Source organism: Saccopteryx leptura, chromosome 7 (assembly GCF_036850995.1).
Source record: "Saccopteryx leptura isolate mSacLep1 chromosome 7, mSacLep1_pri_phased_curated, whole genome shotgun sequence".
In the NCBI taxonomy this organism is placed as follows: Eukaryota; Metazoa; Chordata; class Mammalia; order Chiroptera; family Emballonuridae; genus Saccopteryx; species Saccopteryx leptura.
The window spans coordinates 103,485,363-103,507,278 of record NC_089509.1 but is presented as its reverse complement, the minus strand read 5'-3'; the positions used below and the strand labels follow the sequence as shown (position 1 = coordinate 103,507,278).

Sequence of the window (21,916 nt, the reverse complement as noted above, 5' to 3'; positions counted from 1 at the left end):
CCCACCGCCCAGCCTCTGGCGGCGATGAGACAGAGCGGCGCCTCCCAGCCCCTGCTGCTCAACATGTACCTGCCAGGTACCAGGGCCCAGCCGGGGGCCGGCGGCACCGGGGCCCGGGGCTGAAGTCTGGTCTGGGGCATGGGCAGGGGACGGCTGGGTCCAGGGGAGAGGGGCGCGGCCCAGAGACTCAGATTGCCGGAGGACTGAACAATCTAAGGCACTGAGGACATTAAAGGCAGATGGAGAGTTTTGGGGGCTCTCGTGTCAGACCTAGAAGACCCGAAGTGAGCAGATAGGGAGGCTGGGAGGCCGAGGTCGCCAGCTCAGGGGCTGAAAGAGCCTGAAGGGGAACAGGGTCTCCGGTGGGGTGGGGACTCGGGGCGTGTGCAGTGTTGGGGGGGTGGGGGTTCGCCGGGCGTCGCCCCGCGCCCTCGCGGCTCCTCACCTCGGTGCTCCTGGCGCTCCCGCCGGCCCAGCCTTCCCGGCGCCCTCCTCTCCTCTCCTCTCCTCTCCGATGGGCTCCGTGCGCTCCGGCTCGGCTGGCGCAGCCCCGGCTCGGCTTTATAAGGCTCCCGCCCGCGGGTTCGGAAAGCGGATTTCCTTTTTCCTGGACGCGTTTCCTGACTCGGGCGTTATGGAGGGTCTCTGCGCGGCGCGCGCCGGAGCCAGGCTTCGGGAGGAGGAGCCGGGCAACTCGCGCCCCCAGCCTCGCGCAGGGAACTAAAGGCACCCCTTCTAGAGCCTTGGCCCCGGGGCCCTTGGGTCAAACCCACAACCTTCGTCTGCGTCTGCCTGACTGTTTTCTTCTGCCGCCACAGATCCCGTCGGAGACGGTCTCTTCAAGGAAGGGAAGAGCCCGGGGTGGGGGCCGCTGAGCCCTGCGGTACAAAAAGGTGAGCTGGCTGCGGGCTGGGAGGGTGAGAGCGAGGACAGTGGATGGGGGCCGGCACCCACCCGAGAAAGACAGGCGCTTCCACTACAGAGCAGAGGGTGGAAGCGATGTGCCCTGCGGGGCCCTGGACAGCGGAGGGTCCAGGCGTCACTGTGGAAAGGATGGGGGGGGGCGTTCACTTGGCCTTAGGCTCCTGCATCTTCCGAGTGACCGCGCTGGACTTCAGGCCGGGACGGAGGAAGAGGCTCCTAGCCCCGGCTCACTCTTTTGAGGACAGTACTGAGGTGCCTGGCGTCCTTCCCCTGCTAGCAGCAAGAGCGCCAGGCCCAGGCACCTCGGGGACCCACTTACTGCCTCGCCACTGCACCGGGGCCGGCACCTCCCTGCTGAGCTGACCTGCAGCGGCCAGGCTTTCCCTGCCAAGTCCGCTGGGCCACTGCAGTTGACTCCTAGGCTCGAAGCCGGCTCTCCACCACTGGCTAGACTACCTTCCGCTTTGCCTTGTTGGTGGTGGGGCCTGACTAGCTTTCCAGGCAAAGCCTCCCTACAGCCCCTCCCTCAGCCAGTACCCTCAATCTCACGGTTACAGTCGTCATAAAAACAGGGTTGGCAACAGCTTTACTTAGAAGAAAACACGACTCCCAACAGGAACGCATTTCCAAGCCTCTGATGTCATTCTGCATCTATTCCAGCTGCACATTTCTACCCAAATCTTCCTTTGCTTCTGACCCTAAAACTCAGCGCTCCCTACCTGGAGCCAGGCAGCTCCCGCTGGGCTCCTGCGGAGGATTGGGGTTGAAAATGTGGAGGGTGGCATCTGGGTTCTGAGCGAGTCATTGCGAAAGGAAGAGAGGCTCCCCCGGCTCGGTTTGAAACAATAATTAAACAACTTTGAGGAAAATCCATTTTATTCTTAAAGGGAGGGGGCGGTTGTACCAAGATTTTAATCTGCTTGTCTGGTTGAGCCCCTAAGACAGAGGAGTGAGTCCCGGGGCACCCCACTCCTCGTCACACGAATACCCAGGGGAAACCCTGCCGCTTCCAGCAACCCCAGAACCAGAGGCAGCAAAGCCTGGAGGTGGACCGAATGTGGGAGAAGGCGGGGAGCTGAGCACAGCGGCGTCGTGGTCTTGGCCCCTCTCCTCAGAGCTGTGCACCCCCTGGGAAGTATGGCAGCTTCGCAGGCCCAGGTTCCCGCCTGTTCCGAAAAACAGGCTGAAACGAGCGCCCGCGCAGCGTTCTGCGCACCAGGCCTTGGCGAGGCTGGGGAGCCTTCAGAGGCTGCTCCTCCTCTCAGGCGGAGGAGGCCCCGAGCCCTCTTCCTAGCTGACGTGCCACCGCGAGGGAGCCTGCCACCACCTCTTCCCCGCCTCAGGCTGTCTGTCCTTCCCCATTCCAACTGTGTGCCCTCAGGGGCTGGGCCTGGTCCAGTGGCCGGGGGTGGTCCTGCCGCCCCCTGCCTCTGCTCCCTGGATCTCCAGGTGTGGTCCAGTGGCCGGGGATGGTCCTGCCGCCCCCTGCCTCTGCTCCCTGGATCTCCAGGTGTGGTCCAGTGGCCGGGGAAGGTCCTGCCGGCCCCTGCCTCTGCTCCCTGGATCTCCAGGTGTGGTCCAGTGGCCGGAGAAGGTCCTGCCGCCCCCTGCCTCTTATCCCTGGATCTCCAGGTGTGGTCCAGTGGCCGGGGATGGTCCTGCCGCCCCCTGCCTCTGCTCCCTGGATCTCCAGGTGTGGTCCAGCTGGGACGTGGCAGTCCAAACACCTGTGCAAGCTGCCATCTACGGTTGGGCAGGCTCTGACCTAAGTTAGGACTCAGGGCCCAGCTGGCCGTGAGCTGACATCTCGTCCTTGCTCACCTCAGAGAGCCCAGGGTCTCGCTGTGCCACTGCCTTCCTGAGGAGGAGGCGACGCTTCGCCTTCTGGTCCCAAGTCTCACAAAGCCACGCGCCCGCGGGACTGTGTCCTCTTGCTGGAAGGAAGCCTTGTTTTCACTGTGGAAAAGCGCAGTCGTGACGAGGACACCTTTGCCGACCAGCCTCTCCCTGGCCGGCCGCTCCGCACAGCTGGGCGGCCCTCTCCCCTCCGGACCCCGGGTTCCCCGGGCTCGGTCGCCCTCCCGCGTCCCCCCGTCCCCACGCCCGGTCCCCCCGTCCCGCCCGCGGCTGACCGCTCTCCTCCCCGCAGGCAGCGGGCAGATCCAGCTGTGGCAGTTTCTGCTGGAGCTGCTGGCGGACCGCGCCAACGCCGGCTGCATCGCGTGGGAGGGCGGCCACGGCGAGTTCAAGCTCACGGACCCGGACGAGGTGGCGCGGCGCTGGGGCGAGCGCAAGAGCAAGCCCAACATGAACTACGACAAGCTGAGCCGCGCGCTGCGCTACTACTACGACAAGAACATCATGAGCAAAGTGCACGGCAAGCGCTACGCCTACCGCTTCGACTTCCAGGGCCTGGCGCAGGCGTGCCAGCCGCCGCCGCCGCACGCGCAGGACGGCCCGCTCTACAAGCTGCCGGCCGGCCTGGCGCCGCTGCCCTTCCCGAGCCTCTCCAAACTCAACCTCATGGCCGCCTCCGCCGGCGTCGCGCCCGCCGGCTTCTCCTACTGGCCGGGCCCGGGCGCGGCCGCCACCGCGGCCGCCACCGCCGCGCTCTACCCCGGCCCCGGCTTGCAGCCCCCGCCCGGGCCCTTCGGCGCCGTGGCCGCCGCCTCGCACCTGGGGGGCCACTATCATTAGACGGGGCGGCCGGGCGCGCGCGGCCTCCGGGCGCCCCGGGCCTCGCTCAGTCCCACCCGCGTCCCCGGGAGGAGCCCTGCGCCTCCCCGCCGGTCCTTTGACGTCAGATTCGACTCCATTCGCCGCACGCAGTCCCGGGAAGAGAGCTGGAGTCTCGTCAATGTCCCTTCAGCCGCGGAGCTGAGCCCCTAGAGGAGGGTGGCTGTGTCCCCCACGTCCCCTACCTTCCACCTTCTTCTAGCCCCCAGGTCCCTAAGGGCTGTGGGCTCGCCCTGTCCTTTCCCCCCTCCACCTGCACTGCGGCCCGGCTCCTGGAAGCTCCATTCTGACCCTTCTCCTTCGAATTCCAAATACTTTCTCTCTTTTTATTCTGTTCTTCACGGAGCTGCCGGCTCCAGCGTGGTGGCGGCCTCTCGCAGTCACCTCTGGGCCCCTCGGCGGGCTCGGCAGGGGCCGCTGCCCCCATGGCTCACGCGGTGGCTTCCCGGGCCCCTCGCTCCCGCCACTGCTCTCTGGCGGGAGGACCCGCTGTTTCTCTTCCCTTCCAGAACCATTAAAGCTCCCCAGCTCCCCGCGCCTCCTCTCGGTTCTTTGCTGCACCAGAACCAGAGCCGTTTTCCAGGAAGGACAGAAGTGCGATGCCTGGCGGAGGCCTGAGCAGAAAGGCCCGCCGGGGAGGAGCCGGAGAGGATGAGGGCGGAGGAGGCTGGGGGGTCGCTCCTGGGGGGCGCGGGGGGCCCCGCGGGCGGCGCGCACGGGGGGGGGCAGCCACGAGGGAAACGTCCCGCTGCGCCCCTCCCCGCCCCCTCCCCTCCGCCCCCTCAGGCCGCCTTCCACCCCCCCTTCTCTATCCCACTGCAGCCCCATCTCGTCCTGACGCGCGGTGGCATCCACCTTGTCCCTCCACGGGGACCCTCCCCGCCCCCTCCCCTCCGGCCCCTCAGGCCGCCTCACGCTGCCTTCCACCCCCCTTCTCTATCCCACTCCAGCGCCATCTCGTCCTGACGCGCGGTGGCATCCACCTTGTCCAGTCGCACGTATCCTTCCACGGGGACCCTCCCCGCCCACTCCCCTCCGCCCCCTCAGGCCGCCTCACGCTGCCTTCCACCCCCCTTCTCTATCCCACTCCAGCCCCATCTCGTCCTGACGCGCAGTGGCATCCACCTTGTCCCTCCACGGGGACCCTCCCCTCGTGCCAGCCCCTATCCCGCCTTGTTTCATCTTCACACAACCTCAGCCTTTCCTCGGGCACGCCCATTGCACCCCCTGCCAGCCCTCACTCGGACTTGCTCTCTCGCCCTCACTCACGGGCCGCCCCCCGCTCGCCCATCTCCAGCGCTCTCTCTGGATCTACATCCACCTCCTTTTCGGAAGGAGGGAACCCTGTCTCCCTGGCCGGCCGCTCCCAGCCTGGGCCTGAGACGGCCGCCGCCTTCCCGCGGGTGGCGCGCGCCCTCTGCTGGTCGCAGGAGGGTAAGCCCGGGCCAGGCTTTGCCTCTAAGCCTGGGAAGGCTTTGCACCGGTCGGGCTGGAACGTCAGGTGTCTTCCCCCACCGAAGGCTGGAAGACCCCGACGCTTTCAGGTTACCCTCGGCCTTCAGAGAGGAGGGCGGAAAAGAGGGCACGCCGGCCGGGCATCTCAGGCCCGGCCTCAGGCAGTCCGGGAAGTGGGTCATTATTCTGGCTTTGCCCTCTTCTTCACCTTGCAGAAGCCCTTCTGAATGGGGTACCCCAGGGGACCACGGCTCTTATGCTCTCTCTGAGCATTTTACAAAACCTATTGGCAGGAAAACTGCCTTAAACACGTCCCCATAGATGGAAACAACGGGGGGCGGGTACCTGAAGTGAGAGCCGGGACCTGGAGTTGCCCAACTAAGCAATCCCGCTGCTCCCCCTTCCCTGGGTCCTGGGATTTCTTCCCCAGGAACACATTTCCTCCGGGACAAAGGTTCCTCGCTGGTTGCTGGGGAAATGCCTGGGCTTCCACAAGGCAGTCAAGGAGACTCCCCTGTCCCTTGTGGGAAGGAAGGAGAAAAGCAGGTGGAAGTCTGGACAGTTAGTGCAACAAGAGCCCAAATGCCCCTTCCCAAAGAGTCCTGATGAAAGCATCTAGGTCCGCCTGTATAAAAAGAGTCTCAATTTATTTTCACTTTATTTATCTGGTTCTCCAAATCACACATTCTCATCATAGTAAATTTAGAAAATACCCACATGAGGCTCCCATTAAATATTAGTTGGACGAAGCATGTAATGAAGCATGGGGAAAAGTCACTTACAGTCCCATCACCTGAAGGCTACTGTTCATAACTCTTTGTCACAACCCCCTGCTTATTCTCTATGCCATTTAGAATTTAATGATATCCGGCTCTAGTCACCTAACATCTGGTGTAATCTTGTTCCACATCATTGGGCCCTATAGACCTCATGGGGTGGAAGACCTCTAGGGGGCACATGAGCCAGGGGAGGGGTCCTTAGTGACTTGAAGAGAGAGGCGAACAGGCTCTTTGCAGGGGGGGGCAGAAGCTGGGAGGGAGAAGAAACGCACTGGGTTAGAACCAGGTTCCAGAAAGGTGGGGGCTGCGAAGAATCATGGGTTGAATGTAACAAAGTGAACTTTCCTGGTAAGGAGTGTGAGGCCTTGCCCTTAGATCACAAAAGACATGACAGCAGGTTGGAGTGTGAGGCATGGCAAGGGCAGGGCTCAGCAGAGCCTGTGTGGAAATATGTGGTGTCTTTGTCGACATATGAAATGGGAGCCTGGAAGGTGAATGCAGAAAAGTCCCTATGATCTGAGGATGCATTGATGGAGCTATGGCACCTCGGATGAAGGAAATGATCCCTTGCTCTAATGATGGTGCCCCCAGCATGTTTTACATGATGTTAGGTAACCCTTTCAGTTGAAGACCAAATGGAGAACATACAGAGGAGAGGACCCAGGAAGTGGAGAGGAAGAGTGTTGCAGAACCAGCAATGGGAGATGTAGCTGGAAAATCAAAGTGGGGAGAGGGGCACAGAGTTGTTCTTAATTATTCGAAGAGCTATTCTGTGGCAGAGAACCAGAATGCATATGACTAAAGACAGTGGGACACGTGGTAGGAAGCTATAGTAAGACAGATACGTCAACTTGATCTAATAAAGGAGCTTCTTTCATGGACCATGTCAGATGAGGAATGATCTGTCACCAGCGTGCTCAGTGGACCCCTCTTTGGGACACTGCCAGGGGAGGTGATCTCCAACTTTGAGACTCTTGAAGTCCTGCAAATGCGTCAATGAAGGAGGGAATTCGGGCATCACTGGGCAGCTGGGGGAAGTGTTGTTAGCTCAGGGGGTCTTCTTACCTGTGAAGTCACATCCTTAACTCTCACGCTGCCCCTATGTTCTTTCCTCCACACTGAGTTAGTTTAGGAAGCTAAGATATAGGACTGGGAACCAGAAGACCTAAGTTCCTGGTCCCAGCTTGGTGACTAACTTGCTATATGACCTTCAGATAATCACATCTCTGGGATTCCATTTACAGTGGTATTAGGATGACTCTACTCCACTCAAGTCCTGAAGAAGCCACACTATCACACCCAGCTTCCTGATGTTCCAGGCCAGTCCTCACTGACCCCTCACTCCTTGGTTCTTGGTTTTCCAAGGTGTTGATTCCATCATTGTTTCCCTCTCCCAATCCAGGGCCCAGTCCCTCTTCCATTCCTCGAAGTTCTGAGACTTTTCTCTATCTTCTCATTCATGTCCTTCGTGGAACGATGCTGACCCCTGCCATATGCTGTCATTACAGAATTTACAAAATACTTTCACACCCATCGTTTTATTAATCCCCTCCGAGGTCAAGGAGAAAGACAGGCAAGGATTGCTTTATCCACTTGGAGAATAAGTAAACCAAGGTCCAAAATGTTAAGAAACTTGGCCAAAGTCCCAGGGCTTGTTCTAACACTTATGTCTTCTGGTTCCTCTCCAAGACTTTTGCCAGTGCTCTGAATGGTTTCTCCATAGTCCTTCAGGGCTTTTGGTCACCTTGCTTGTAGAATCACGCACTCCCAATCCTCAGGATTGCATAGACCCACATCTGCTCCCATAACGCAGGCTCCCTGCAACCAGCTCCAGTTGCCTTTCTGTGCAGATGAAATCAAAAGCCCAATTAGTGACCCTGGCTGGGTGGCTCAGGGTATAGAGCGTTGTCCCAGCATGACCAGGTTGCAGGTTTAATCACATACAAGAAGCAACCAATGAGTGCACAACTAAATGGAACAACTAATTGAAATGAGTTGATGCTTCTCTCTGTCCCTTCCCTCCCCCCCCTCAAATTAATGGGAAAAAATTTTAAGCCCAACTAGAATACAGTATGGGGACACCCACTTCCCCACACTGTTTGAGACCTGCACAGTCACAGAGTAATGATGCCACCTAGGGCACTGAGGCTTGTATAACACTTCCATACATGAGTTAGCTCATGTGACCATAGATAGCACGATGCTGCTGTGAGGTGCTTTTCTCAGGGCTTTCTGCTTCTCTGGCCTTTATCTCTACTTCAGCGTGTCTTTAAAATGCACTTAACTTCTTCTCATTTCCCAACCTGTTTATAATGCATATCAAGTAGAGCTGCTGATGATAACAATGTGCTCTACCATTTATTGAACCTGACGGTGCCAGGCTCTGCCTCTGTTTCCATGTGGCATCTCCTTTACCTGGCCACAACCTTGACAGGTAGGGTTGGTTACCTCCATTTTCAGATGAAGAAACTGACTCTCGGAGAGGTTAAGTAACTTGCCCAACCTGCCGCTCCAGAGCTCTAGTCCTCACCATCACACCACATCCCCTCCTTCTGGGCCTTCTCGTCTTCCTCGTGTAAACACAACCTGCTGCTTGGCTATTTCAGGTGTACTTTGTCTAACTGTCTAATCATAGAAGAAATGGTTGATTATAATGGATGAACTGATGGCTTGTTTTATGAGTGTCCTTAGTAGGGCCCTCAACAGATAAAGAACAAAGAAGACTCTTTTCTTGTCCCTTTGCTTTTGCAAACCTTTACTTTCCTAACTGTGTTCCTATAAGCTTGGCTGCGTTAGATCACTGTACTCTGGGGTCTGCATGTACCTTCACTTTGGTGCCAATTTCTACCTTGTTTGGTCAGCAGGACTTCTCCCTGACTCTCTTCTATCCTGAGACGGTAGGCTCATGTCTGGAGGAAAGTGGCCCAGTGTTCCATTGCCTGTGACTTTTTCTGATCATTCTTTTCCACTGGATCCTGTTTGCTATTTCCCTCTTTCCTTTCTTTGTAAACAAAAGGCAACACAGTAAGGGCTCTGGGGCTGGCCATCTTGGGTTTGAGTGCTGGCTCTGTCACTTACTAGCTGTGACCTCAAGTTGCTTATTTATGTCACATCTGTAAAATGAATATGATAATAACAGAATCTACCTCATGGGTTTGAAAGATTAAATGATTGTGTTAGTGCCTTTGTTTTTCTATTATTAGACAAACAAACAAAATCCCAAACAAAGCAAGCACCTTCCTCTTCCCCACCAGACCCATTCAGATGTTCACCACGTGCCCTGGGAAGGAAATATATGTCTGTTTCCTAGCCAGTCCAGACCTTGTCCTGGGCCCGCCTGGTGAGCCTCTCCAAGAACTGCCTTTTCACTGGTTATGAGGCCACAACCACCATGGCACAGGTCAGCCTCCCGTACTCAGAACATCCTCCATTTCTTTATGAAGTAACAAGAGAGTGTACTGAATTTAGAATTACAGGATTTCAGCTAGTTACCAGCTGTGTGAGTTTGGGAATATATCCATATTGTTCGGGGACTTAGTTTTCACCTAAAAACTGGGGAGAGCAGTAATGCTTACATCCCATGGTTATTGTGTGGGTTAAATAAAAATAATATTAGCGCCTGACCAGGCGGTGGTGCAGTGGATAGAGCATTGGACTGGGATGCAGAGGACCCAGGTTCGAGACCCTGAGGTCGCCAGATTGAGCGTGGGCTCATCTGGTTTGAGCAAAAAGCCCACCAGCTTGAACCCAAGGTTGCTGGCTCCAGCAAGGGGTTACTCCGTCTGCTGAAGGCCCGCAGTCAAAGCACATATGAGAAAGCAATCAATGAACAACTAAGGTGTCGCACCGCGCAATGAAAAACTAATGATTGATGCTTCTCATCTCTCTCCGTTTCTGTCCCTGTCTATCCCTCTCTCTCTCTGAAAAAAATAATAATAATATTAGCAATAACACTTCACATACATCTCACACTTAATAATACCCAAATAATATCCTAATATTATTTCTCTCCTTGTGGTCAACTCAGCTAGCTCTCCCCTTGAGTTGTGTGCTCCTCATTTCACGCAGTAGAGTTGCCACGAAGAAGTGATTGTCCACACCGAGTTCAATTTCCAGGCCCTCCTCCTTTTTTACAAATGGAATATTAATGGAAATGATCATATGTGTTTCTCTCAAGCCAAAGCATTTAGAAGTGGATGTGCCTTCCTCATATTCTCTTATTTCCATTTTGCAACCTGTTCCTAAGATTAGTAGTCCCTAAGAGATGGCAGAGCCACAATAGAGAAGGATCCTGGTCCCTAGAACATCGTATGGAAAGAAGTCACCTGTCAACATGCATTGGACTATGACATGAAATTTGGAGGCTTACTTGTTATCAGCAATTAGCATTGCAATAACTAACCTCCAAATCGCATTTAATCTTTACAATAATTCTCTGAAATAGAGGTGAGTTCTCTTAACCGGTAAGGAGGGGAAAGGGCTTTTGTAGTAATAACAATAAGGGCTAATACTTACTGAACACACATGTGCCAGGCACAATGGTAAAGAACTTTATATTCATTTCATCCTTACCACCCTCTGGAGTTGGTTCTGATATTATTCCCATCATCTATGTATCATCTCTCGTGGAGGAATAAGCAGATTCTGAGATACTGAGAGACCCAGGAAGTGGTAGGACTATCTGCCCATAGCCCAGCCTAACCCAGGACAGGTCCCCAATTCCAACACTCACCGTGGGTTACAGACAAATAACAGAGCAAGAAATGCATTTGAGAAGTCTTGTGGCCAACTGTGGCCCTTGCATTTATGCCAAATGGCATGGCAGAGCAGAAGGAGCCCCGATGGACACGGATTCAAACCCAGCCTCTGCCTACTCCCTGTGAGAACCTGAGGCCACCTACTCTCTCTGAGGCTCAGTGGCTTCGTCTGAGCAGAGGAGATGCTGATTAAACCCACCCTGTTTGGTTTGGTTTGCTGCAAGGCCGCAGCAGGTGCCTTAAGAATCCGGCATGAAGTGCTGCTCCATAATTGTCATTCAGCCCAGCATCGACCAGCCCAGAACAGATGCTGTGAGCACAGACCAGCTCCCAGTCTCACCCTCCAACTCTGCACCCCAATTCTCCTTCCCTGAGCCAGAGAGCTCCTTGAGTTTCCGTGAGGTTGAGGGAGGAGAAAATAGCACAAAGAGGCTAGAAAGCCAGACCCGAAACACCGGTTCCTTTTTCTGGAAGAGGAGGCCAAGTTGCTTAGCAACACAGCAAGAATTTGTCAGGGAGGCTCCAGGCAGTTTTTTCCTTTTGCATCCTGGAGCAGGGAGACATCTCGGGTGACAGTGAGTGGGTAAACAAGTGGGAAAGTGGGGAAGGGTCCCAGGCTCTGATGGTAACCTCTGCACCTCACCCTCCTTTCCTGCAGTCAGCTTCCAAATCCCCAGATCTCTCGCCTTGGTTTTCCACCCTTGACACAGAGGCAGAGACAAGCTCTAGGGTCTATACTGCACACACAATCTGTGCAATGGTCACATCTCTGACCGAGTACCTAAGGGCCAGACTCAAGACCACCTTATAATGTGTACTGTGCTTTACAGCAGACAAAATACACCCATGTACATGATTTCACCTGATACTACAATAGCCTCTTTAATTCCTATGTGACAGATGGGGGGGGGGGATCAAGGTTCACAGTGAGGGAATAGAAGGATCTAGATTTTATGCAAATTTCTGCAGATTTCTACTACATGCTGTAGCATGGATCTTAATACATACTAATCCAGGCATTAGTACATATGTGTGTGCACTGTATCCTCTGTGCTCTCAGTCTGAACTTTTTTCATGCCTAATATCCCCAGATGCCCCAAGATTTACCTCCCACCAGTCACAAAGCAGGTAAGTTGTGATAGCGGGGTTCCGCTGTTCTTCTCTGTTGGCCCCATTCAGCCGGGGGTGGAGGGGAACCCCTGGAGTGGGGAGCCCCAGGAAGGGCCTGGCCTGCTGGCATGCTGCTGTGCGAGGCCAGACTGGCACAAGCGTCTACACACCAGCAGCAGAAGCACGTCTCCTGGCTGGCCTTCCAGAGAGAGGCATTTGGGTTTCACTGGGACCAAGTCCTGGCAGCAGGGAGTAAACATTGTCACCCAGTCACAGATAGCTCATGGAAGGTCCAGGCCTCCAGGCTCTGTGCCGCCTCAGGGGCCAGCAATGCTGGTCAGAGCAGCCCTAGGCCCCATTCTGGACTCTATTGTGGTCTCTTAACCCCTCTGTCAATGTTTCTTAATAGTGCTGACGACCATAGCAATGGCTGTTACCCCAACAACAGTGATAGCGCCACTCCTATCACAGCCGTTTGAGAGACACAACAAATTTCCATCTAATGAGAAAATAAAATTCAGAGTGAATAACTATCTTAGGTCAGCAGCTAATAAATGATAAAGTAGGGACTCCAACCTCTGACTCATAGTCTTCTGTTCATCACATCACAATATCTTTATATGTTAGGGGAGAGAAAGGAGTCCCAGGGGACATTCAGACACCCTGTCCTCTATCTCCTACACATGTAGGCCAATATGGCTCAGTTGGTGTTCCACATAGAACGGTCAATTTGAGTATTTTGATCAAAGTTTTATTGACATGCAAAAACAAATAGTTTTGTGTATATACAGCAATACACACAAAACAGTAGATTCTGTTTTGTTTTTTTTGTATTTTTCTGAAGCTGGAAACGAGGAGAGACAGTCAGACAGACTCCTGCATGCGCCCGGCGGGGATCCACCTGGCACGCCCACCAGGGGTGATGCTCTGCCCACCAGGGGGCGATGCTCTGCCATGACCAGAGCCACTCTAGCGCCTGGGGCAGAGGCCAAGGAGCCATCCCCAGCACCCGGGCCATCTTTGCTCCAATGGAGCCTTGGCTGCGGGAGGGGAAGAGAGAGACAGAGAGGAAGGAGGGGGCGGGGGTGGAGAAGCAAATGGGTGCTTCTCCTATGTGCCCTGGCCAGGAATCGAACCCGGGTCCCCCGCACACCAGGCCGACGCTCTACCGCTGAGCCAACCGGCCAAGGCCAGAAGATTCTGTTTTAAAAGACCAATAACCTTGTCATTCTTTCTACTACTGAACATTCTACTAGAGGTCCTCATCAACGTAGTAAGACAAGAAGAAATATATGCTGAAGCCCTGGCCACGTGGCTCAGTGGATAAAGCATTGTCCCAATGTTCCGAGGTCTCTGGTTTGATCCCCGGTCAGTACGAGAAGCATCAATGAGTGCTCAGCTAAAAAAAAAAAAAGAAGCTATATGCATATACTGAAAAGGAAGATACTAAAATGCCCTTTTTGCAGATAATATGACTGCCTAACTAGAAAATCCAAGAAATTCAACTGGCAAACAATTAAGAACTAATGCAATTAGCATATCCAGTAAGCTATAAGATTAACATACAAAAACTAAAGGTTCCCCCATAACTTCATAAAAATAAGAAAAAAAATTGGGGATAACAGATTTACAACAACAATGAAAAACATGCTCCCAGATAAACCTAGTGAGAAACATGGGGAACATCTAAATGAATAAAGCTATAAATCTGCACTGAGGAATGTAAAAGAAGACCTGACTAACTGAAGCGCTTAGCATGCTGCTGAGTGAAGGATTCAGTATTGCAAAATGTCAAGTCTGTCCAAAGTGATGTGTAAAAGCGATCTAACCGACAGTCCCTTGGTTGGTTAGAACATCGCCTGGAAGCACAGAAGCTGCTGGTTCGATCCCTGGTCAGGGCGCAAACAGGAACAGATTGATGTTCACTTCTCTCGCGCGCTAAAATCTATTCATAGAAATTTTTTTTAAATTTTTTATTTATTCATTTTAGAGAGGAGAGGGAGAGACAGAGAGAAAGAGGGGAGAGACAGAGAGAGAGAAGGAGGGGAGGAGCTGGAAGCATCAACTTCCATATGTGCCTTGACCAGGCAAGCCCAGGGCTTTGAACCGGTGACCTCAGCATTTCCAGGCTGACACTTCATCCACTGCGCCACCACAGGTCAGGCTGTTCATAGAAATTTTAAAGAAAGTGATACCATCCCAATCTAAGTCCCAAAGAAATTTTATGGAAACTGACAAGTTTGACTCTAAAGTTTTTCTGGGCTGTGTTTAAGATTAGCCAAGATGGCCTGACCTGTGGTGGTGCAGTGGGATAAAGCATCGACTTGGAACACTGAGGTTGCCGGTTCGAAACCCTGGGCTTGCCTGGTCAAGGCATATATGGAAGTTGATGCTTCCTGCTCCTTCCCCTTCTCTCTCTCTCTCTCTTTCTCTCTCACTCCTCTCTCTCTAAAAATCAATAAATAAATAAAAAATTCTTAAAAAAAAAAAAAGATTAGCCAAGACGACAACTTCTCTGGCCCCCATCTCACAGACCAGAGAAGCTTGTCCGGGAATCGCTCTACTAAATAAAGCTTTTGCTCTTCCAAAAAAAAAAAAAGATTAGCCAAGACAATTTTTGCAAAAAAAAAAAAGTGAGCATATTGCAAAACGATTGTTATTAAAAGTGTGGCTTGGCACAGAAGTAGTTGAGTAGACCAGTGGGGCCTGGGGAGTAGGTCTGTGCACGAGTGAGAATTACATAAAAAATAAAAATGACATTCCCTGGGGGGACAGGAAAACTGTTCAAAGTTTGGCACAATTTGCTATTCATTTGGGAAAAATAGTTATACCTTTACTTCTTGCTGCATAAAAAATAAATACCAGCCTGATTAGGCGACGGCGCATTGGATAGAGCGTCAGACTGGGATGCCGAGGACCCAGGTTCAAGACCCCGAGGTCGCCAGCTTGAGCGCGGGCTCATCTGGTTTGAGCAAAAGCCCACCAGCTTGAGCCCAAGGTCGCTGGCTTGAGCAAGGGGTTACTCGGTCTGCTGAAGGCCCGCGGTCAAGGCACATATGAGAAAGCAATCAATGAACAACTAAAGTGTCGCAATGCGCAACGAAAACTAATGATTGATGCTTCTTATCTCTTTGTTCCTGTCTGTCCTTGTCTATCCTTCTCTCTGACTCTCTCTCTGTAAAAAATAATAATAATAAATAAATAAATACCAAAATAGATTAAAGAATGAAATATAGATACTATAAAAGTACCAGAAGAAAATTAAAAGACAAAGCAAAACCTAACCTCCAAACCCAGCAGAAAACAAGAGCATTCAAAAGGAGAAGAGAAATATCAAATATCTAGGAGGAGTTAGTTATCAGTTGTGTCCAAAAGATACATATTTAGTTGTATACTTATTGGCAACCAAAGATAAACATGGAAATTCTCATCACGTACCTATTTCATTTCACATTTACTGAGATTTACTGCATTGCCAGGCACTGTGCTACTTCTCATTATTTAAAGAAAGAATATGAATAAATTAATGTAAAGAGAAAAATATTTATTATTTGAATAAGGGACAATGGGTCTTCTATGGCGGTTACAAAAAATACAGAAGTATTCTTTTTTTTAAATTTACTAAGTTTTGGAGAGAGGGAGGAGAGAGAGAAAGAGAAAAAGAGGGAGGGTAAGAAAGAGGGGGGGGAGAAAGCATCTACAAGTAGATGCTTCCTGTATGTGCCTTGACCAGGTGAGCCCAGGGATTTGAACCTGCGACCTCACTATTTCAGGTCATCGCTTTATCCACTGCACCACCACAGGTTTCTCAAATGGCCTTAAGATAGATTCTTGTAAGGGTGCACATATGTGTGTGTCCATGTTCTGTGTGTGTGCGTGCACCATATCTGTGCTGTATGTGTACAGATACATGCTTGCTGGGCTAGATCAGTGACTAACTGCCCTTGACCAGCAAGGGACTTTCTTAAACCTGAGGGATTTGGAAACAGCTTGGGGAGGAGGGAGGGACTGAAGGACTGGAGATGTGTGTTTCTCCTTTTCCAGACACTGCCCAGCCTCACTTTCTTCTCTTTCCTCCCTCCCTTCCTTTCTTCCTCTCTCCCTCCCTCCCTCCCTCCCTCCCTCCCTCCATCCTTCCCTCCCTCCTTTCCTCCCTCCCTCCCTCCCTTTCTTCCTCTCTCCCTTCCTTCCTTCCTTCCTTCCTTCCTTCCTTCCTTCCTTCCTTCCTTCCTTCCTTCCTTCTTCCCTCCCTCCCTTTCTTCCTCTCTCCCTTCCTTCCTTCTTTCTTTCCTTACTTACTTCCTTCTTCCCTCCCTCCCTCCCTCTCTCCCTCCCTTTTCTTTTTTACAGGCATCATCACCATCATCAGCCAGAGAACTCAGGAAAGTACTAAGAAGAGAGGAAAACTGACTATTTTAAATCCCACCATGTAGGGAGTGGGGGGAGGTAGAAGAGGGTAAAGGGGGTCAGTCAATACGTGGTGACAGAAACAGACTTGACTTTGGGTGGTGAACACACATGCAGTATGCAGACGACATATTATAGGATTGTATTCTTGAAACGTATACAATCTTATTAACTAATGTCATCTAATAAAATTAATAAAATTTAAAAATAAAATTCTACCACTTAGGGCAACTATTAACATTTTAATAAACACCCTAAAAGTTTCTACTGCTGCACATGAGCGCGCACACACATTCTTCATATATCTATGACTGCCTACTGTGTGCCCAGCACTATGCTAGATGTAAGAAATCTAGCCATGAACAAGACAGACCTTTATCAGGAGAGAGAAAATGCTATGAAAAAGTAAGTCAGGAGTATGTAATAAAGGGTGACTGTGGGGCAGGCTGAGATGAATTCATCAGCAAGAGGTGACTATTAAATCGAGATCTAAATGAAAAGAAGAGGAAAGCCATTTAAAGATCTTTTTCATATTATATTGTTTTTAACCTACTGTCTTCCCTCTGTCATGGTCACTTTTCATATCAATAAATATAGACTGATGAGGCCCTGGCCGGTTGGCTCAGTGGTAGAGCGTCGCGGCCTGGCGTGCGGGGGACCCGGGTTCGATTCCCGGCCAGGGCACATAGGAGAAGCGCCCGCATGCGGGAGTCTGTCTGACTGTCTCTCCCCGTTTCCAGCTTCAGAAAAATACAAAAAAAAAATAAAAAATATATATATATATATATATATATATATATATATATATATATAAAATATATAGACTGATGAATAATTTTTAATGGTCCACAATATCCTAATGAATATTGACTTATCACAATTTGTTTAATCTCCTAGTGATGAATCCAGTTTTTCAAATATTATAAACAATGTTGTGATAAGCATCCTGTGTTAGGTCTTTTCTTATTTCTTAGGGCAAATTTCTGAAAATGTGGTCAAAGCGCATACTTTCACATTTTGATCCATAGCCAACTTGCTCTTCAAAAAGACTGAACTAGAGCAAAGATGGCCCGGGCGCTAGGGATGGCTCCTCGGCCTCTGCCCCAGGCGCTAGAGTGGCTCTGGTCGCGGCAGAGCGACGCCCCGGAGGGACAGAGCATCGCCCCCTGGTGGGCAGAGCGTCGCCCCCTGGTGGGCGTGCCGGGTGGATCCCGGTCAGGCGCATGCAGCAGTCTGTCTGACTGTCTATCCCCGTTTCCAGCTACAGAAAAATACAAAAAAAAAAAAAGACTGAACTAGCATGTATGTCTATAAACAGGGTGAGAAAGTGAACATTTCCTCATGTTTTTATTGTGGTTTCAGTTTTCCATTTTTATAATCTTTCTCCGTATAAGAGATTCAATATCCTATTACTGTTTTGACTTGAATTTCTTTGGCCAATAATAAAGTTAAGTATCTTTGTATGTGTTTATTGATTATTTACGTTTTTGTATGAATGACCTCTTTACAGTTTCAACCATCTGTTGAGAATATATTGTGTTGCGTATATGTATTCTCAGATTGTCATTTGTCCTTCAGTCTTGCTTGTGGTTGTTCTTTTTCTCTCTAGTTCTCTAACACTCTAACACTTAAATAGAGTCAGAATAATCAGTCTTTTCCTTTAAGGTCTTCTCTAGAAAGATGTTCTCCATCCAACCCAAGATGCAATAATAACAATACTAAAAAATAACTCATATTTTCCCCAAGTATTTTATTTAATATGTGACTATACATAGTCATATACAGTCACATATTAATTACTGTTTTCTAATTTTCAAACAATATACTCATGCATTTTTACTTAAAAAAAGTAAACTCCACACATAAGGTAAAAAAAAAATCCCCTATATATTAGTCTTAGTTCATTCCCAGAAGTCACTTATTAAGAGTGATGTATATCTTTCTCAAGCTTCTGTTATACACACACACACACACACACACACACACACACACACACACACAGAAATTATAGTTTAGTTTGTTTTGCTTTTGCATAAATGGTATTATACTGTATGTAATGCTATGCAACTATTAATATTACATGTTTTGGAGGTCTTTCCTGTCAGTATATAGGATCAAATCCACTCTTTTCAACTTGATGCTGGTAACTTGGATGTATCAAAGTTATTTAACCCCTAACCTATGAGTGGATATTTAGGATGATTCCAATTTACCTCTCACCAAACAATAATGCAATTTTAAAAATATTTGCCATGTCTCTTTGTGGACACATTTAAATATTTCTCTAGGGTCAATACTAGAAATTAGAATTTGTGAGTATAAATGTATGTGCATTTAAATTTTAATAGATAGTTTGAAATTATCTCCTCTTCTAAGGCTTTTATAGCTTTTTATTTAATTTTTACAATCAATTTGAAATTTATTTTGGAGCTAGGGATGAAGAAGTTTTTACCTTTTTCTTCATATAATGACTCGTTGTAGGAAAACCATTTACTAACTGATTCATCTCTTCCCAATGGATCTGAAGTGGTGCCTTTATCATATGTTAGATTCCCTTGATTGCCAAAGTTTAGCTTTGGATTATCCATTCTGTTCTACGATATGTCTAATCCTGTATCAGTGCCATATATTTTAGCTATTTAGCTCTATGATACACTTTCATATCTGGTAGGAAAAGCTCTCCATCATTACACTTCATTCTTAGGCTTTTCTTGATATTCTGTGTTTTTCTGGGATAATATATCAATTATTTTTTTCAAAGGAGTAACATGTAGAAAAGGTGTAAAGAAATGCCTCTTTTCCTATTTATATTGTTTATTATCACCCCTATTTTCTCCTAGGTTTTCACATATAAAAATGTACTCAGAGAGACTAATTTTATGATTTATGAGCTTAAAAGTCAGCCCGCTAGTCTGCAAGTGCAACAGAGAAACTGCCTCTGAAAACCTCACCCGCGTATTAAACTAAGCTCAAAGGAACTTGAATACTGAGACTGTGCCTGTGTCTATCTATTTTGTACCCAATCTTTCATCACACTGAATGAAACCAATTTTTCTACCCCTCATTTACACACCTAGCCTGTGTAGGTACAGATGACCTTTTTGTAGGGTGTCTGGCAAGGTGCTGAGAGGCAAGGTAATGGTCTTAATAAAGGTCTTTAAAGGTTTAATCCCTGCTGTCTTCAGGCCACTCTTGGCAAATGTGTATGATGTATAAAGGGGTCAGGCCCCCATATCCAGCTGCCAGACAGCCTCTGTTGTGAAAAATCTTCCGGAGATGCCCATCTGAATGTCTGAGGCAGAGTCTCAGTGGGTAGAAGCCATAGGATGTCCCCTTGGATACTGCCAGATGCTCTGGTTGCCGGGCATCCTGCCTGGCAGGCAAGGCAGTTACCATGACAACCCCTCCCTACTCTGCAATTTTTTGTTTCTCCTTTCCTATTAAGTACCAAGGTATTCCAGGGACAGGCAAGCATAGCTCTCAGGACAGGATGTCCTCTGCTTCAGGAAGGGGGACAGGGAAAGAAGTGGAGATGTGTATATGTTACTACTGAATGAATCTTCATTAGCATAAACGCCTATATACCTACATCTGGGTTAAAATGTGTGCGTTTTATTGTATATCAATGCATGTATCAGCATGTATCATGCAAACAGTGGGATCACTGTGTATCTACCCATTTGCTTCCTTGCTCTCCTCCGGTCTCTGCTGCCCTGCGCAAGCAGGGAGAGTCACTCCCCTCCGCACCCAACCCCCACCAGGGGTAGTGCTGAGTCATGGCTCCCGCTGGGTTTCTGTCTCCTAGTCTCCATTTCCTTTCTTTCCTCTTTCCACTCTTCACCCCAGCTGGGCTGCCTCTAGAGCTCTGGGTCCTCTTCACTACCTCTTTCCTGGGCCCGGACTCGCTTTCCCGAGGTTCACTTTTGGGCGGTAAAAAGGAGGCACTTCTCTCTGTTCCTAGGCTTCCTTGCTTCTCACTTGCCTTCTCAGAAGACAGTTCTGAGCCCTTCTCCTTAGAAGGGCCTCCTCTCCCAGAAAACAGGACTCTGACCACGTTTGACCCTGGAGGCTAATTCTCCCCTGTATTCATGCTGATCCTCCTCCAGTCCTTCACCTCTAATCGGATTATGGCAGAGTCTCACGCTTTGGGGCACGGCAAGGAAAGTGAGATTTAATTTGACTCCACACACTGAGATTTTTCTCTCGTTCTAGGTCTCCAAGTGCCAGACCACAGATTCCTGGAAGGATGCTTCTGTGTGTGTTTAGTCCAGGGCGGGTGTTCGGTCTATGAGTTCAGGTGCAGTATCTACAGCCCCCATCCCCACGGGCATGATGTTTGGACGTCTCTGCAGGCTCTCGGGTCTCTTTGCTACCCGCTTTAGGCTTTTCTAACGCAGAAACTCCAAGCAAATAGTCTTGCTAACTAGTTCCAAATAAAGCAGATCTGGATTGTTTCCACCGCTAGAGATGGGAAGAGTGAAGACGGGGGCCCCGCCCGCCGGCACAGTCTGGTTACTATGGCGACAGCCGCGGGGTGACCCAAGTGCTCCTCCCTCCCTCCCTCCGTCCAAACCTAGAGAGATGACGGCACCGCGCTGACTGCGCCAAATTCCAGCCAATGAGCGGCTGCTCCCGCCTTCCCTTCCGCCAGTCCTCTCCCCCTCCCTCCGGGAACTCAATTCACAAATCTGGACCGGGGATTTCCGGCTCCAGGCCGGGTGCAAGGGCGCTGGGCCCCGGCTGGGGGAGAGGCGAGGTCCGTCTTCCTCGGAGGGCAAGTGGGACCCGGCATTCCTGGGTTCTCGGGCCAGATTCCTGTAATGTGCCACCAGAATAGATTACACCCCGTTTTCAAACTATCTGGAAGACCGAATTGAGGCCGAGTCCTCTGCTCGTGCTGCCCTTCCAGGGACCCACCCGGCTCCCTGCGCCCGAGCGCGCCGCTCAGCACCACGGACAGCGAACCCGGGCCCTGTGGTTGCCGGCCTCACCCGGGTGTCTGTCAGGGTTCTGGAAGTCTCCAAGCGACCAGGGTCGGAGACGACAGCGCTCTGCTGGAGACGAGCCTCCCTGGGCCAGTGGAACCGTGGACGGAGTGCTTAGCCACGTGTCTAAGAGGGCGAGGGGGACCACACAGGAATCTGAGGCTAAATAGGTCATTTCTCTTCTTTCAACCCCACATGGCTCCAGGCTCCCAGGCTGCCTGTGTCCTCGCCTCCCTGGGGATAAAAGCCCAGGTCTGAATCTCAAGCAGGGGTGGCCCAGCCAAGGCTGCTGTGGGCAGGCGTGTGGCCGAAGCAGCTGTGGAGCCGTCCGGTGGGCGAGGAGAAGTGTGTGGGGTTGAGTGTGGCCGTCGGGCGCCACCTGAGTGGTGAACACCGACCTATGTCTGCCTGGAACTCTATGGGATATAGGACGGCGAGAGATGGAGGAAGAAGAGAAGAGCAGCTACAGTAACTAGCTAGTTCTGCCTCAGTGGACACTCTGTGGAAGGGGAACAACTTCTGCTGTCCTCCTCATTTAATCCAGAAATGGACTGGCCATGAATGAGGAGCTAGGTCAGACGAAATGGAGGCGGGGCTGGGGGCTGCAGTGGACAGGACAGAACGAGTAGCCGTTCTCAGGGACTTGACCTTCCCCTCTCGGCCCGGGGCGGGGGGTCCTCCTGTCCTGCCAGTGACAATTCCACTCCTGCTCCCTCCCTCCCTCCCTCCTGGGGGCCCAAAAAAAGACCGGCGCAAAACCATC

At 50.9% G+C, this 21,916-nt stretch overlaps 1 protein-coding gene across 1 annotated transcript; it reads left to right on the top strand.

The window, feature by feature from the left end:
• FEV (FEV transcription factor, ETS family member) lies at positions 1 to 4,181 on the top strand. The gene is made up of 3 exons (XM_066345738.1): positions 1 to 76; positions 819 to 893; positions 3,074 to 4,181. The coding sequence occupies exons 1-3, from the start codon at positions 25 to 27 to the stop codon at positions 3,619 to 3,621; spliced, it is 675 nt and encodes a 224-aa protein (XP_066201835.1). The 5' UTR covers positions 1 to 24; the 3' UTR covers positions 3,622 to 4,181.
• Positions 4,182 to 21,916: the final 17,735 nt, after the last annotated feature.

Bases quoted from the DNA above. Each gene is read 5' to 3' on its own strand.
- FEV (XM_066345738.1), top strand. From the start codon at position 25: ATGAGACAGAGCGGCGCCTCCCAGCCCCTGCTGCTCAACATGTACCTG. The intron at 77-818 runs GTACCAGGGCCC...CTGCCGCCACAG, and splicing joins GCTCAACATGTACCTGCCAG to ATCCCGTCGGAGACGGTCTC. The intron at 894-3,073 runs GTGAGCTGGCTG...TCCTCCCCGCAG, and splicing joins GAGCCCTGCGGTACAAAAAG to GCAGCGGGCAGATCCAGCTG.